This window comes from Chlorella variabilis, assembly GCF_000147415.1.
Source record: "Chlorella variabilis unplaced genomic scaffold CHLNCscaffold_6, whole genome shotgun sequence".
In the NCBI taxonomy this organism is placed as follows: Eukaryota; Viridiplantae; Chlorophyta; class Trebouxiophyceae; order Chlorellales; family Chlorellaceae; genus Chlorella; species Chlorella variabilis.
The window spans coordinates 539,249-554,921 of NW_005435082.1; the positions used below are offsets into that span (position 1 = coordinate 539,249).

At 68.4% G+C, this 15,673-nt stretch overlaps 5 protein-coding genes across 5 annotated transcripts in view; 3 read left to right on the forward strand and 2 right to left on the reverse strand.

The window, feature by feature from the left end:
• CHLNCDRAFT_143584 (hypothetical protein) overlaps positions 1 to 186 on the forward strand; it is a gene marked incomplete at both ends in the record, with an annotated part of 11,661 nt that extends 11,475 nt beyond the window's left edge. Inside the window, one exon of the mRNA XM_005849022.1 lies at positions 41 to 186. Within this exon, the coding sequence (XP_005849084.1) occupies positions 41 to 186 (146 nt within the window). The remainder of the gene's footprint in view (positions 1 to 40) is intronic.
• A 228-nt stretch (positions 187 to 414) lies between these two features.
• Positions 415 to 3,500, reverse strand: CHLNCDRAFT_9114 (hypothetical protein; the record flags this gene model as incomplete). Its single annotated transcript, XM_005849223.1, has 9 exons — positions 415 to 525; positions 808 to 891; positions 1,131 to 1,308; positions 1,625 to 1,740; positions 1,973 to 2,085; positions 2,295 to 2,435; positions 2,693 to 2,886; positions 3,103 to 3,211; positions 3,356 to 3,500. Coding segments are annotated over 9 exons (1,191 nt in total), but the record flags the coding sequence as incomplete, so codon positions are not given.
• Positions 3,501 to 4,114: 614 nt separating this feature from the next.
• CHLNCDRAFT_143586 (hypothetical protein) lies at positions 4,115 to 6,405 on the forward strand (the record flags this gene model as incomplete). The annotated part of the gene is made up of 8 exons (XM_005849023.1): positions 4,115 to 4,169; positions 4,287 to 4,426; positions 4,604 to 4,708; positions 5,018 to 5,095; positions 5,300 to 5,433; positions 5,636 to 5,763; positions 6,015 to 6,160; positions 6,361 to 6,405. 8 exons carry the CDS (start codon positions 4,115 to 4,117, stop codon positions 6,403 to 6,405), a joined length of 831 nt encoding a protein of 276 aa, XP_005849085.1.
• A 488-nt stretch (positions 6,406 to 6,893) lies between these two features.
• CHLNCDRAFT_34863 (hypothetical protein) lies at positions 6,894 to 10,584 on the reverse strand (the record flags this gene model as incomplete). The annotated part of the gene is made up of 13 exons (XM_005849224.1): positions 10,524 to 10,584; positions 10,246 to 10,366; positions 9,993 to 10,081; positions 9,766 to 9,859; positions 9,399 to 9,511; positions 9,102 to 9,168; positions 8,828 to 8,917; positions 8,545 to 8,610; positions 8,254 to 8,342; positions 7,942 to 8,044; positions 7,616 to 7,707; positions 7,339 to 7,428; positions 6,894 to 7,115 (listed from the first exon to the last, which is right to left on the reverse strand). The coding sequence occupies exons 2-13, from the start codon at positions 10,358 to 10,360 to the stop codon at positions 6,894 to 6,896; spliced, it is 1,230 nt and encodes a 409-aa protein (XP_005849286.1). The 5' UTR covers positions 10,361 to 10,366; positions 10,524 to 10,584.
• Positions 10,585 to 10,645: 61 nt separating this feature from the next.
• CHLNCDRAFT_51260 (hypothetical protein) lies at positions 10,646 to 14,835 on the forward strand (the record flags this gene model as incomplete). The annotated part of the gene is made up of 9 exons (XM_005849024.1): positions 10,646 to 10,720; positions 10,911 to 11,006; positions 11,191 to 11,303; positions 11,496 to 11,587; positions 11,796 to 11,924; positions 11,993 to 12,060; positions 12,990 to 13,053; positions 13,304 to 13,861; positions 14,195 to 14,835. The coding sequence occupies 9 exons, from the start codon at positions 10,646 to 10,648 to the stop codon at positions 14,833 to 14,835; spliced, it is 1,836 nt and encodes a 611-aa protein (XP_005849086.1).
• Between the last annotated feature and the right edge of the window lie 838 nt (positions 14,836 to 15,673).

Genomic DNA, 15,673 nt, shown 5'->3' on the forward strand with positions numbered 1-15,673 from the left:
GGCCCCGCCCCCCCCCCCCCCCCCCCCCGCCTGCCCGCAGCCTTCCGCGGGATGGTGGAGGAGACGGCCAGGCACAGCACCCGGCAGGGCAGCGGCGGCCTGGCGCCCACCCACTCTGCACAGGCGCTGGCAGAGGCGGTCAAGGGGCGCCTGCCGCCGCCGCGCCCCGAGGGCAAGACGGACTAGAAGCGAGGGACCTCTGTGCTCTCTTCTCCTCTGCGAATTCATTTGTACCCAATGCCCGTGATTTCATTCCAGCCTGGCATCCATTCATTTCTCGTCTGCGCTCGTTGACCTGCAACTGCATCGTCCTGCGTGCGTTACAGCGTGTAACTCAGTTTCTGCAGGATGGCAGATCACAGCAAGCGTATGGCTGCAGGGAGGGGTGTGTGCCACCAGCCCGGCAGCGCCTCAGAACAGCCTGGGCGCCTGCTCGGTCTGCGCGAAGCGGCAGAAGGCCTCGCCGCTCAGCGGGATGTCGGCCAGCTGGGCCGGCTGCAGCGGGATGGTCGGTGCGATGCCAATCTGCAGGAGGCAGGTGGAGAGAGAGGAATCGGCGTGCTAGGGAGGTGGCTGTGGAGCGTGGATGAGCACAGCGGTGCGGCGCACCCCCCAGGAGCGTCCCGCCGCTGCTCCAAGCATCCGTTCCCCGCACAGCCCACACATGCACCCAGTGCCGCAAGCTTGTTGTTGCTGAAACCAGACTGGAAGCCCACACATGCATGGAGCGCCGGCAGCAGGCGCAATTGCAGGGCAGGGCGTGCCTGTGTTGTGTTTACAAGCACCCCGCGTTTGATAGGCGTGCACCTTGTTGATGTCGATGCCCGCAGGCGTTTGGTACATGGCCACAGTCACCGCCACAGCAGACCCGTCGGACAGCTCCACCAGGGTCTGCAGAGGGTGGGCAGGAGGCACCCGCACGTCGGGGTGGGGCAGGAGGCACCAGCTGCAGCGCGTCGAGCAGATGCAGGTCCCGGACGGGTGGGGCAGCAGGCGCGGGCTCTAGAACCCTTGGGGTGGGGCTAACGCAGGGGAGCCCTGGTGCGCTGTGCATGCAGATCCCCATCTACCGCTTCCATTGCCACCACATAGTCAACCCCGCCCCTGCCCGCCCTTCCTGCACCACTCACCTGGATTAGCCCCTTGCCAAAGGTGCTCTCCCCGGCCACCTCGGCCCGCCCGTTGTCCTTGAGAGCCCCCGCCAGCACCTCGCTGGCTGAGGCGGTGCCGCGGTTGGCCAGCACGACCAGGGGGGTGGAGGGGTCTATGGCGGAGCCCTGGGCGGAGTAGATGTCGCGAACGCCGTCGCTGCGGCGGCGGGAGGCACGGGAGCAGGCACGTGAAAGCAGCAACGGGAGGCACGGGAGCAGGCATGTGAGCAGGCATGTGAGCAGGCGGCGGGCAGGTGGCGGGGGGTGGGCACCCCCGGCACGCGCGTGCCGCGTCCCTGGCCTGATGCGTGGCGATGGTGGCAGCCAGGTGGTGGGCAGCATGCCTGTGGTGGCGCCCATTGAGCAGCCAGGCGCCTCCTCCACCCAATACAGTGACCTCCCCCTCCCCTCCCCCAACACACACACACACACACACCACCGTGCACCACACCGAAAAAAAACACCCAGCCCACCTGTCTGCGATCAGCACTATGTCGCCGCTGTTGAGCAGCATGCGCCCCACCTCCACCCCCGAAGGAAACAGCCCGCCGCCGTTGTTGCGCACATCCAGCACAAGCCGCTGCGCGCCCTGCGGCGGGCGGCAGGGGGGCAAGCGGGCGGCGAGCTGGGCGAAAGGGGCGAGCAACGCTGCAGGGGGCGCCAAGGGCGGGCAGCTGCAGCGGAGCGGGCAGAGGTTGGCGGCAGGCCGGCACGCCGACACCTGTTTTACGTATGAGGTATAACAGGCACGCGGGCCAGCTGCAGCTGCTGCCGATGTGTGCCTCAGTGCCTCGGCCCAGCCACGCCGCCGCCCGCCGCACCTGCTCCCGCAGCGTCAGCAGCGCCGCCCGCACTTTCTCGCTGGTCTGCTTGCTGAAGGTGGCCACACGGATGTATCCCAGCCGGCCCTCGCTGGACCCGGGCGCCAGCTGGCCTGTAGCCAGGGAGGCAGGCGGCGGCACGGTGGCAGGAGGGGGTGGTGGTGGCGCCGTGCCAGGGGGCAAGGCGCAAGCGTGGCGCCGTAGGGCAGGCAGCGCGAGGACGGCGGGAGGCTGCCTCGACAAGCAGGCTGGGGGCTCTGCAAGCAGGCGGGTGGTTCCGGCCGCTGCCGCGGGCAGCTGCAGCGGGCTGGGGCCCTCTCACCGCTAGTGCTGCAGAGCGCGGAGTCGACAGGGTTGAACTGGATAGGCTGCCGGGTGAGGCTCAGGTCCCTAGGAGCCCCGCCACCGCTGGGCCGCACCCGCAGCACCACCTCGCTGCCCTCCGGCCCCTGCAGCAGGTTGCCTGCAGTGGGCGGGCGGGGGCGGGGCGACCGGCGCGGGCGTCAGCAGGGTGCCGCGGGCTGCCGGAGGCCGCTGCGCGCCGCTGGCGCCTCGGGCAAGCGGCTGCTGACAGCTGCTCTCCTGCGTGCCACACAGACACACACAGACGCACACACACACACACACACACACACAAACACACCACACATAGACACACTACACACTACGCACACACCGACACGTGCCAACGCAGGCCTGCGCTGCTCCTCACCCACCCACCCGCAGCATACAGCGACAGCGTGGAGGTGTCCTGGCCGTCGATGGACAGAATCTGGTCCCCCGGACGGATGCCGGCACGCTCGGCGGGGCCGCCTGGCGCGGGCGAGATGACGACCAGCGAGCTGCTGCCGCCCTGCTGGGAGGAGAAGGAAACTTCCACCCCCACGCCAGTCACTGACCCGGCCGTGCTGCGCCTGCAGGGGGTGTGGGGGGGAGCCGGGGGTGGGTGGGTGTGCGGGGTGGTGCAAGGTGTGGGGTTGGTGCTGTTTTGGGTGGTTGGAGGGTGGGACGCAGCGTGCCAGCTGCGCATGGCATGCCGTGCCCTACAGGGCCGCCAGAAAGCGGGGGAGCGGTGCGCCGCAGCCGCCCATGCAGGCCGGCCGCCGCGCCGCCCGTCCCAGCGCGCCCACCGTAGTGCCGTGTACTGCTCTGGGGCCAGGAAGCGTGTGAACGGGTCGCCCAGGGAGGCCAGCAGGACGCGGATGGCCTCGTGCGTCTCCGCGCGGCTGCCCATCGGCACTTTCTTCAGAGAATCCTCCCGCACCTGCTGGGGATGCGGGGCCAGGCAGGCAGGCAGGTAGGCAGGCAGGCAGTCGTGAGTGCGTGCGGGCATGGCGCTGTGCAGCGCTGCAGACACGGTGGCAGGCCTTTCTGCGGCGCAACCAGGCAGGCAGGCAAGGCATGGTGGGGAGCAGCCAGCGGCGGGGCCTGCCTTGAACCAGTTCTGCCCGTTGAACTTCTTGTCCACATACGCTCGGTCCACCGCCCGCCAAGCCTCCAGAAACAGCAGCTGCTCCTGCGTCACCGCCCCCGCCGGCGGCGCCAGCAGCGCCGCGCCGGACACCGCCGCCGCCAGCAGGGCGGCCGCGGCGCGGCGCGACACCGCCTCCACCGCCTGCTGCACGGCGCCGGGCGTGCTAGCAAGGGGAACGCTGCTGCTGCGGCTGCTGCTGGCGTTGTCTGCTGCGGTGGGGTCGCCGCCGCCACCCGGCCTGGCGGCAGCGGCAGCGACAAGCTTGCGGCAGGTTGCCGCCGTGGTGCAGCGTCTCGGGCGCTGCGAGGGTGTCCATCTGGTCCCGCAAGCCGCGTCTGTGATGGCTTTGCCGTTCATCGCTGGCACATGCGTGAGGTGAAGTCGCAGGCACCAGCCAGTCAGTTGGCGCGATCGTCGTGAATGCAATTGGGCTGAGCTTGTGCGATCATTGGCAGTGGAAGCAGGCGATGGACATCCTTCCCTGCTGCGAGCGTGCTGCCGAGTCGGCCGATGGCGCGCGGATGATCCGGATGGCGTGCAGCCCAGAAGCTCTGATGCGCTATTGGCTGCTTGGAAACGCATCTGTGTTGTCGCTCAGGGCACCTGCACTCGCTGCAAGGCCCCACCTCGCTCGCACCGTCCCCCTCCCCCGATCATCGCACAGCAGCATGTCTGCGGCCCTGGTACAGCGTGTGGCGGCCGCCACGCCACAGTCCTCCTCGGGTGCGCCGCCGCCCTGCAGCAGGCCTTGTCAGCGGCGGCGGTGCCGCCGCCTGCCGCGCTTTGCCGGCGCGAGCTTCCGCTGCACACACGCCGCGCTCTGCTGCTGCTCCCCTGCAGGCGCCCGCGCCCCGGCGCCGCAGCGGGCGGCGGTGCAGACAGCGGCGCGGCGGCCGGTGCGCTGCGCCCGCAGCCCGCGCACGCTCGCAGTGGCGAATGCCGCCGCTCAGAGCGAGGCGCAAAAGCGTTGGGAGAGCCAGGTGGGCGGCGGCCTGCAGCCCTGCACCCGCGCGGCGCTCCTCTCAGGCTGCAGGCCAACCCATCCCTGCATTGCAACGACTGGGAACACATCAAGTGAACATCCAGTGAAAACGGGTGCGTTATGTACAAGGTAGGAGCTTTCAGCCTTTTCTTCCCGCGGCGCCACGCCCCCGCAGATCCGCGACGGCAAGGTGCAGAACGTGAGCGCCAAGGAGGCGGGCGGCCTGCTGAAGGAGGGGTGGGTGCTGTTGGATGTGCGCCCGCCTACCGAGATCGCCAAGGTGGGCCCTGCAGGCCGCCGCCGCCTGGCGGCCAGGCGGCGAGGGAGGCTGGCGCTGAGCAAGGGCTGCGGGCTGCCCCTTTCTTGGCGCAGCTGGCCGGCACAGCTGCGTGAGCAGCCAGGGCAGCACAGGCGGAAACAGTTGCGGCAGGGTGGCAGCGCAGGCATCGCAGGGCTGGCAGCTCCCAGAGGGACGGCGCGGCCCCGCTTGGGGGGGGTGCCGCTGCCGCCCGGCGCTCCCCTCCACGCCTCCCGAGGCCCCTCACACGCCTGCTGTCTCACACACCTGCTGCCCACTCCACGTGTGCAGGCAAAGGTGGTAGGCGCTGTGGAGGTGCCGCTGTTTGTGGTGGATGACGACATGTCGCCCGCAGGCTTCCTGAAGCAGGTGCGCTGGCAGCTGCCCTGCAGCTGGTACGGCCCCCGCCCCCGCACCAGCTGGTCGGCTTGTGCCTGCAGCACGGCTGCTGCGAGTGTTCTGTCGAGCACCCCACCCGCCCAACTGTGGCACATGAGCATGCTCCCACGCGCCGCACATGCCAGCTCATGCCGCGCATGGGCCGCGCCCCCGGCCCCCCCTCCCCCGCTGCAGGCCTCCAACTTTGGCATGGGCGGCTGGTGGCTGGGCGGCGCCCACATGAAGCCCAACCCCCAGTTCCTGGCTGAGGTACAGGCCTCGGTGCCGAACGACGCGCAGGTGGTGGTGGCCTGCCAGAAGGGGCTCAGGTGGGCGTGGGGGGTGGCTGCAGGCGGCCCGAAGCACGGCGCTTTTGGGGTTGCCAGCGCTTGGCCAAGCGCGGGGGGGTGGGAGTGCCGGCGCGTGCAGGCAGGCAGGCAGGCAGGCAGGCGCGCGTGGTGTGCCGCAAGCGCGCGGTTCTGTCCCCACGCGCCGTCGCGTGACCCTGTTCTGCCCCCGCCCCTGGAGCAGGTCGCTGGCGGCGTGCGAGCAGCTGAGCCGCGCGGGCTACGGCCCCCTGGCCTGGATCAACGGCGGCTTTGACACCGCGCTGCCCGGGGACCTACCCACGAAGGATGGCGTGGACATCCGCCTGGGCGGTGAGCGCCTGCCTCACGGCTGCCGCGGGCCTGGCTGCGTGCCCGTGCCGCCTGCACCGTGCCTGCCTCAGCCCTGTGGCCTCCGTGTCAGTGCCTGTGCCTTTACCTGTGCCTGGTTGCCTTGGGGCTGCGCCTGTGCCTGGTCTGTGGGGCCCTGCGGCCATGTGCCACCAAGCGCTGCCTGTCCACCCAGCGCATCTCGCCCCACGGACATGCCCGCCTGCCGCCGCCGCGCCCGCCGTCGCCCGCAGGCGTGGGCGGCCTGTCGGGCCTGATGGGCTGGACCGAGGCGCAGCGGGAGGCCAACCGCAGCGAGGGGTTTGCGGGCGGCGCGGTGAACATCATCAAGGTTCTGGCGGTACTGCTGGTACTGGACCTGGCCTGGTTTGGCTACGAGGTGGGTGGAGGGAGGTGGGTGGTGGTGGCGTTGGCGGTGGTGGCGGTGGTGGCGGTACTACTGCTGCTCGCTCGCTGGCTGCTGCTGTGTGTGAGCGCGAGGCTGCACTCATGGGTGTGGTACGGCGCACAATTCCGCGCCTCGCGTCTTTGTCGACGCAAGACTCAAGGCAGCTGCTTCCCTGCCCGGCTGGGGTGCAGGTCGCCACCAACTCGAGCCTCATCGACAGCGTGCTGGGCAAGTGAGCCTGCTCGCAGCCCTGACACGTGCGAGAAGCATGTGGCGCGGCCGCGAGACGAGCGCGGCGGGCGAAGGCGGCCCTCAGAACCGCAGTCCGCCGCCCAGCCGCAGCTCCCTGCACTTCTTTTGTCTGCAAGCCCCTGCCTTTTCAGTTCAGTGCCTGTCGTGTCCCCCTCTTGAATAGCCTCCGTTTGTCCTCGACGCTTGCTGCAACCCCCTGACAATCCCCTGGGCATGAGAGACGACACTTGGCAGCGCTGGTGTTGGCAGGGTGTTTACATGCGGGAGATGGATGAGGATGGGACCCGGGCCTGTGGAGCAGGCAGCGCAATGGCGCACCGATTCAAAGTTGCCGCGGCCGGCCACCCAGAAAACGCACGGGCCGGCCGTGGCGGAGCAGGAAGCAAGAGCGCAAATAACAAACCTTAACTGAGAATTACTTGAAGGTGCGGGCATGCCCACCCCGGCTGGTGTCAAGGGGCAGAGGAGGAGCTCACAGCAGGGCGGCCGCCGCGGTGGCCACCTCGCCCACATACGCCGCCGCGCCGCCCACCAGCTCCGCCGCCTGCGCCGCCGCCGCGGCCGCGTTGTTGTGCGCGCCGATGGCCAGCCCGGTGGTCAGCAGGCCAAAGACGAGGAAGGGCTGGGCGGAGGCCTGGTACTTGACGTCGTTGGCCACGGGGTCGGGAAGAAAGTACTTGATCTGGGCGTAGATCTGCGGCAGGCGGTGGGAGGGGTGCCAGGGGAAGAGAGTGTGTGTGTGTGTGTGTGCGCGCGCGCGCGCGCGTAGGAGTGTCCACAACATGTTCTGCTGTGTGTGAACGGACAGACATGCAGGCTAGCGCGCAGGCAGGCGGGCGGGCGGCAGTGTGTGCAGGGGCGGGCGCGAGCAGGGTGCCCCAAGCCAGCAGGGTGCCTTCCGGACCACAGCCCACAACCCTGCTTGCCTGCGGCAGGATGAGCGCCAGCAGCACGGCGCCGTAGACCGGCTCGTCCAGCCCAAAGGCCAGGTAGGCGGCGACCGCCAGCTGCACGGCAGGCGCAGCACGAGCGCAGCAGGCACGGCATGAACAAGGCAAGGCATCACGGGAGGGTGTGCCGTGGTGCCAACTGCATGGTCATGACGCGGGCTGCAGATGCGCGCGTGCGTGCGCGCACACACACATACATACATACATACATACACACACGCATGTGCAGGGCCAGCCCCCGCACCTGCGTGACGTCAATGCTGCCCACACAGATCCACTTGGCTGTGTCCACGCCAAAGGCCACGGGCAGCGACTGCAGGCCCATGGCGCGGTCGCCTGCGGGGAGCAGAGCGAGGTGGGGGGTGGCAGCGTGGGCAGACGAACAGCCGCGGGGCCGCCCTCCCAAGTGCCGCAGGGCTGTGCCATCCACCTAACTGCCTGTGGCACCAAATGCACTACCACCCCAACCTACGGGCACACACGACGCACGACACATGCCAGCAGCTGCTGCCGGTCCCGACCCGCCCACCCAGACGCCCCCCCAGCACACCACCCCTCAAAGCGCCGCACCCTCGATCGACTTGAAGTCGTTGACGATGGCGATGCCCAGGCCCGCGATGGAGTAGAGCACTGTCAGCACCATGACGTCGAGTGTGAGGGTGCCAAACAGGGCCTGGCGGGGAGTGCGGGAGGGTGGGAAGGCAGGGGGAGAGTAGGAGAGGGTGGGGGCAGGGATAGAGTACGAGAGGGCGGGGGTGTCGTGAGTAGGTGGCGCATGCGGTGCAGGAGCTCTGAGGGCCGGGCGAGGACCGAGCGCTGCTGCCGCATGCGCTCACGTGCCGCAGCGTGCGGCTGGATTCGAGCTGCGTCCTGCCCCCGCACCTGGCCCGCCCACCAGGGCAGCGCGATGTAGGAGCTGCCGAGCGCATAGTTTCCGGCCCACCCGCTCTGCTTCAGCTTCAGCGGCGGCGCTGCGGGGTGCAGTGCGTGGGGCGAGGGGGGAGGAGGTCAGGTTGCAGGCTGCGGGCACACTGCAACACCAGCTAGGAAGCTCCCAGGCTCGCCAGCCAGCCATTCCATTACAGCCCCTCCCCTTTCGTGGCAGCAATCAACCCTCCCTTCCTCGCACCCAACACACCAACCGCACCCAGCACACTCCTCAGCCAGACGCACCTGAGTAGATGTAGGAGATGAAGGAGCCAAACACCGACAGCACGGTCATGATGGGGAAGTCGTGGCCTGGGAGGAAAGCGGGGAGACGCAGCAGGGAGGTCAGCGGCCGCGGCAGCGAGCGGGAGGCGAGGATGACACGAGCGGCCAGTTACACATCACACGGCCAGCCTGCATTTGCAACCTTTCTGTGGCCGCCCACCCCACCCCGCCACGCCCCACACAGGGCAACCTGCGCCCGCAGCGCTTCCCAGCCGCCGTGTCCCACACACAGCCCCCGCCTCACCCGCCCACTGGTCCAGCACAAACGCCACGCCGATGCCTCCCAGCAGCAGCGCCCAGATCTGCGCCTTCACCTCGCCCTCGCTGATGGCGCCTACGGAGTGCGACGCCGGGCGGGGCGGTGGCAGGGCATGTGGCTGGGGCATGTGGCTGTCGAGGCGTGCAGCGCAGTGCGAGGAAAAAGCAGGCTGGCAGGCGGATGGAGGCAAGGTAGCCCAGGCAGGCAGGAAGGCGGCCGAGGCAGTCGGCGCCTCTGCCCATCAGCCCCCGCCTCTCACCCGAGGGGATGGGGCGGTAGGGCTCGTTGATGGCGTCAATCTCTCGATCATACCAGTCGTTGATGGTCTGCAGAGCGCGCGTGTGTGTGCATGCGCGTGTGGACTGGGTTGCCGTGGCGTGCTGTGTGCTTGTTCCACCGCACCGTGGGGGCGGTGGAACGGTGGACCCACAGCATGGCGGGCGCGCAGGCGTGCAGCGCACGCCGCCTCCGCAGCTGCCCGCCACAAGCACACGCTGGCCACACACACACACACACACACACACACACACACACACACACACGAGCCCAGCTCCACCTGCGTGTACCCCGTCAGCAGCGGCCCCGACATGACCATGCACAGCACGCTCTTGGCCACATTCTCAGGGGTCCAGGTGAAGGCGCCCGAGGCGGCGGCGCCGCACAGCACGCCTACAGGCGAGGGACGGGCGCGGTGCACGGGGGGGCAGTGGTCGGGTGAGGCTGGGGCCGAGGCACAGGGGGAGACAGAGGGAGGGAGAGAACAGCTACAGGGGCAGCAAGCCCGGGTTCTCGCCCTGGATGATATTACTTGGCGCTGCCACCATCCTGGCCCCCACATAGCAGCGGCACGCAGTCAACAGCTGGTCGGCGCCCCAGCCGGCCCCAGACGACGGCCATGCATTCAAAGGCGGCGGCTGGCACACCCCAGATGAGCGGGATCCAGGTCACCGGCTTCATCAGCTGCAGCCGGATCTTCCAGATGTTGGTCTCTGTGTCGGCCCCCTTCATGCCCAGCAGCTGCACCAGGCGGGACAGTTGGTGGGGGTGGGGCTAGCTGTAAGGAGTTGTTCTGAGGCCGCAAGGTTCACAAGCTTGAGGCCGGCGACGGCGCATGTCCCATTGGCAGCGATGCAGCCCAGCCCGCGCTTGCCTGCGCGTTGCCCTTCACGCCCAGGAACACCTCCTGCTCCTTGCCCTTCTTGTCCGTCTGTTGCGTCATGGCTTGCACCGGCTTCAGCCCTGCAGGTGCGAGAAACGGACACAGGTTGAGGGCAGGCGGGCAGCAGGCGGCGGCAGCGGTGGTGGCACCCAGCTCCGCCAGCCCACCGTCCACATTGCCGAACGATCTCCCTGACCATTCCACGCAATGGCAGGCGGCTGTTTGTTTGGTGGCAAGCTCTCACCCCTGATCTGCTGCACCCGGCAGGGCCGCACTGCCAGCGGCCTGCCCGCCAGGCTGCCATTGCGGGACGCCAATACTGTGCTGATGACGCAAGGCGCACGCATTGTGCCGTTCATAGCTCCCTGTAAGCAGTCGGTGTTGCTCAGAGAGGCGCTTTGGGGCTCGGCGGGCGCAATTCAAGACTCTCCCCGCTTGTATCAGACCCACAGCAGGACGGGGCAGCCCAGAGGCGCGGATAAAATGCAGGCTAATCCTCGCAGTACCCATATGTCTGCCCACATGTAGTGCCCAGCGCCTCGAAAGTGAGTCTCTGCGGCGGTTTGGATGCAAGCACAGCCCTGCAGGCATCACACGACACCCAACAGGTCCAGCGCGGGGTCTCGTGTAAAGGCGGCGGCAACATGGCGCAGGAAGAGCAGCAAACGGCGGCTCGCAGCCAGCAGACACAGGCAGCAAGCCAGCCATCGACCCCGCAGGTGAGCCGCTCCTGCTGTACGCCTCTGACCTCCACACCTTGCTTCCCACCGCTGGCAGCCGCCGCTACTGCTGCCACTTGTTGCCTGCTGCTGTGCTGTGCAAATTGACGCAGCCACAATCGCCAGGCATACCATCGCAAGCCCCTGTATTGGCCACTCGCTTCCACTTGCTTGCACTGCACTGCTGCAGCGGCCGCCGACGCTGTTTGAGGCGGTCAGGCAGATAGAGCCGATGACCGACCGCATCCTGCGCTGGCTGCCCGAGTGGGTGCGAGACGTGGTGCAGGTGTGTGCATGCAGCAGCCGCACTCCATCTTGCCCTTGGTGTGCCGGACGCTTGCAGTCAGCGGCATGCTGCGCCTCCTGCCAACTGCTGGCCTGCCCCTGCCGCTGCTCGACGGCCGCTGGTTGCCCGGCCTCGATGCCTGGCCCTCTCCTGCCGCCATGTCCCACCTGCTCCCTGCCTGCAGGACCGACGGAAGAACCTGCTGTATCTAGAGCGCCACATGCAGCGCCGGCTGATCAATGAGTTCAGAGCTCAGGCTCGAGAGCTGGAGCCGGTGCTGAAGAGCCGCGGCCAAATGTGCGCCGCCCGCGCACCCCGCCCGCCTGCCGCTGCGGGGAGGGCGGCTGGCGCCCGGCCGTGCACGCACCCGCCCCGCTTGCCGCCGCGGGGTCGCTGCGCGCGTGCCGGCGCTGGCGCCGTGCGGCCCCGGCTGGCCGGGCATGCAGGGTGGGATACTGATTTCGCTCGGCGGTACGCCTGTCTATGCAGGGTGGGGGAGACGATCCTTGAGGTCTTCACATCCAGCACGGGCACAGACGTGACGTACGCCGAGGTGGTGGCCGGCAGCCTGCCAGACACGGGTGGGTGGCGCAGGATGGCGGGCGCGCCGCTGGTGTGCCGCTCTGCTGGCTTGCATGTGCGCGCCTGCCGCGCCCACCCCCTCCTGCTGCGACGGCTGCCGACGCGATGCCCGCTGCGCTGGTGGCGCAGCAGGCGCGGCCTGCTGCACAAGTGTGCCTGCCTGGGCCCCCGCCCAGCCTGCCTGCCCTGCGCCTGCCCCGTGTGCAGTCAGTGGCAAGCTGCCGCGAGACCTCATCACGGTCATCGACCCGCTCATCACCCCATTCATAGACCCCTTCGTAGGCAAGCAACCGCTGCTGCAGCCGCGCCGTCTTGCTGCGCCTCGAGGGCTGCCGGGTTTAGGCGCCGCCGCTGCCTCGAGCTTGCACTCAGCTGCTGCGGCTGCTGCTTCTCCCCCGGTGCAGAGGGTATCAAGGTGCCCATCAACGAGAAGGCTGCTGAGATTAAGACGACGGTGGTGCACTCCTTTGCGGTCACCGGCGCCGCCTGCCTGCTCGCGGGCTTCTTGCTCGGCCGCTACCTGCCAGGCGGCGGCGGAGGCGGTGGTGGTTTCGGCGGCGGCAGCGGCGCAGGCAGCAGCAAAGGAGGCGGGCGGCGATAATCGGGCAGCGTTTGTACGCATCTATGTTAGCTGTGTAGCCGAATAGGCCGCTGTGTAGGCGAATAGGCCGCTAGCGGGTGCATGGTCCTCGTTCGGCCCATCCTGGTTGGCGCAGAGGACACGGGGTGCGCTATCTAGTGGATCGGCTGCACGATTGCAAGCGCGATTCTCGGGCAAAGGCGGCTTCCGTTGTGGGTGAGGGGTTTCGTACTTGGGGAGTCGGCTAATGTGGCCAGGGCATCGGCAAACCACTGCTGAATTAATGTGGCTAGTCTCCTGAGCCTGTGTATGCAATGGGGAGCCTGGGGTGCGAATTGAGCGAAAGGAAAGCAGGAATACTGGCGCCCACACTTTCTCGTCACCTTTGTAGGCTCCAATCCGGGAAATTGCTCCGTTTATAGTCAGAACCATAGGGCGGCTGGCCTGGGAAAGCGCCTCGCGAAGGACGACATCCCCGGTCGCACACGTTACGCAGCCACTGCCCAAGCCGCAGCTGTCCCAGTGGCTCTCAAGGACTTCTATCCCATTCCAAGCAACCCCGTACACGCTCAGCTTGCCTTTACCGGCGTCCCAACCCGTCACCCCAACAGGCTTGATGCCCGCCTGCGTCACGGCCGGGTCGGGCTAGGAGCGCAGAGGATGCGGCGGCAGCCGACCAGCGCGGTCACCCTGTGTCAGGCACGCTTGCCTGTGGGGTGGCGGCGGCGGCGGGCCCTTCCCGCCCCCACGCTTGCCTGGTGGTATTTTTCGGCCTCGGCCAAAATGGCCAGCCCCTGCCTGCCCGTGCCCATCCTGCGCAGGTGCACGGCTGCGAGGTGGTGCTCAACAATTTGCGCTCCTTCTTCCTACGCCAGCGCATCTGCGGTGCGTGCATGGGCCCGGGCCGCCTAGGCGGGCGCCATTGTTTAGCACCTCATACCGGCGTTGCCTAGCCAGCCAGCATTGTGCACCAGCACACACTTGCTGCATCTTTGCACACATGCGCGCTGCATCTCCCGGACTCCGCGCCTCGCAGGCAGCCTGCTCTGCCATCCCCGCCGCCGCAGGTGTGCTTTGGTTGGCTGCGCTACGCTTCATCCCCTGCATGTCTGCCTGTTGCCCCCGCCTGCCGCAGAGGAGCATGCACGGTCAGAGGCGGTGCCGGACGGCCGGGGAGGGCTGGCCCGCTTCTGCCAGCAGTGTACCAAGCTAGAGCCTGTGGCAGCCTTTGACGGCCGCAGGCGCTCGTGCCGCACCAGCCTGGCGAAGCGCCACAAGCGGCTGAACCGTGCGCGCGCAGAGCAACCGGGCACCAGCACAGACACCCACACCAGCAGCGCTGACGGCCGCGGCAGCACCAGCAGCCCGCAGGGCGCGGATGGGCGCCTCGGCGGCCGCGGCCAGCGGGCTGACGGCGCCAGCAGCCCAGCAACGCACACCTCCTTCCAGCTGGCGGGCGCCAAGCGCAGCTGCGGCACCACCACCTCGCCAACCCAGCCCACCGCTGCGGCGTTGGCGGGCGCGGGGCAGGCCCCGCGGTTGCCTCCTGGGGACCTCATACCCGGCAGGCAGCCATACGCTGAGCTGGCTGGCCCTGGCATGCCGGGCCTGCAGGCTCCCGCTGGGGCGCTGGGCGAGGGCGGCGAGGCGGCGCTGTTGCAGCAGCTTGCGCAGTTCTTGGGCATGCCAGGAGGTGAGGGGGGCTGCTGCACAGCCGCAGCGAGCGTGGGGTGGCCTGGATGCCGCGCAGGGGGACTCTAGGGCTGCTGCTTGGGACGGCTGGGAGGCGGGGTGGGAGCAGCCTGCCCACCCAGGCCTGAGCCTGTGCATCCGACCGCTGAGCTGCGTGCTCCCGCCCATGCTGCAGGCGCCTCGCACCAGGGGACCGCCCCCAGCCCGCCCGCCACCGGCCAAGCAGCCGGCTGGCTGGGCGGCCCCCCTGCAGCACCTCTGCCAGCCACGCAGGCTGCCACCCCTCCTCCTGGCCCTCGGGGCCCGCTTGCCACTCTTGGGCCCGTCTTGCAAGCCTTGGGGGCAGCAGCCGCCAGCGGTGGTGCTGCAGGCTCCCAGGAGCTGCAGCTGGAGCTTCCAGGCAGCGTCACGGAGCTGCGCAGCCTGCTGGGCGCGCTGCGGCAGCTGCAGGCGATTATCGGCAGCGTCGCCATCCCGCAGGTGCAGCGGGCGCTGACGCGGTTGGAGGCGGCGGACGTGCTGGGGCTGCTGCTCGCCATGCAGGCCCAGCGCCCGCAGGAGCAGCAGGCCGGCGGCATCGCCACGCCCCAGCCGCAGCAGGATGCTGCGCTGGGCGGGCAGGAGCTAGCAGCCGTGCTGCAGCTCCTGCAGTCACATGTGCAGCCGCCGCAGGCCTTGCCCCAGCAGCAGCAGAAGCAGCAGCAGCGGCGGCAGCAGCAGCAGCACCAGCAGCAGCAGCAGCAGCACCTGATGCAGCAAGCGCGACAGCAACCACAGCAGCACCAGCCGCAGCAGCCCCATGGACAGCCGCCGGCGGCGGCGGCAGGGGGCTTTCCAGCACTGCCCGTGCCGGCAGGCTCGAACCCGCCCCCACGCCAGCAGCAGCCTCCTCTGGCAGGGGACAGCAGCAGCGCGGTCATGCATGCCTTCTTCCAGCAGCTGCAGCAGGCGGCGCAGCAGCCACCCAAGCCGTGAGGCTGCCACAGACCTTTCTAGATCCAACACATGCCTATGGGTCGTCACAGTGACTCAGCCTGCCTACCCCATTACCCAAAGTCTCCGCCTGTCGCCCCTATCTATCATGCTTATATTCATTCACTGCTGTCATATGTGCATGGCCATGCATACAACCGACAAGTGAGGGGGCGGCGCCCCATGATCCTTTACGCTGCAACGCGGCATGCACATGCTGCCTCCTTCATCCAAGCCTTTCATTCAAGTGTGTTGACCGCTCTCCCTTCCCCCTACCCCGTGTTTCCATGCCTATGCGTATTTGTGACGTTTCCCTTAATGCCCTTGGCAACATGCGTTGCCCTTATTCATCTGACTGCGCAATTGTGATGATACAAATGCGTGTGCACGCCAGGAGGGAGGCAGGGCATGGGTCCAGGGCAGCAGGCAGGAGGCAGTGCAGGAGGCAGTCTGTGCCGCTGGAGGTGGTGGGCGTGGCTGCTCTTGGGCTGCCTTTGTGTCCTAGCGAGGTCCGACCCACCGAAAGTGCGATACACGGCACCAGCATTCGTTGCGAAATGAGCTGCGGTGTTACAACAGCCGCTGGCGCCGCGGCAGTCGGCGGGCCGGCAAACGATGGGGCGTGGGGCGCCAGCGCCAGCAAGAATGGGTCCGGGAGAATGGAAGCGCTCACACGGTACAGACGGGGACACAGTACAGTCAGTGTAAGGGGGACAGACGCTCGGGGATACAATCAGAGTGCATGCTGTATGGTTGTGTGTGCAGAGGAGTGTGGAGGGGAAAGGATGTAGTGCCAGACACGTGGTGAGCTGCAGGCTGGGCTGGCCTCGCTGCCGCTGGC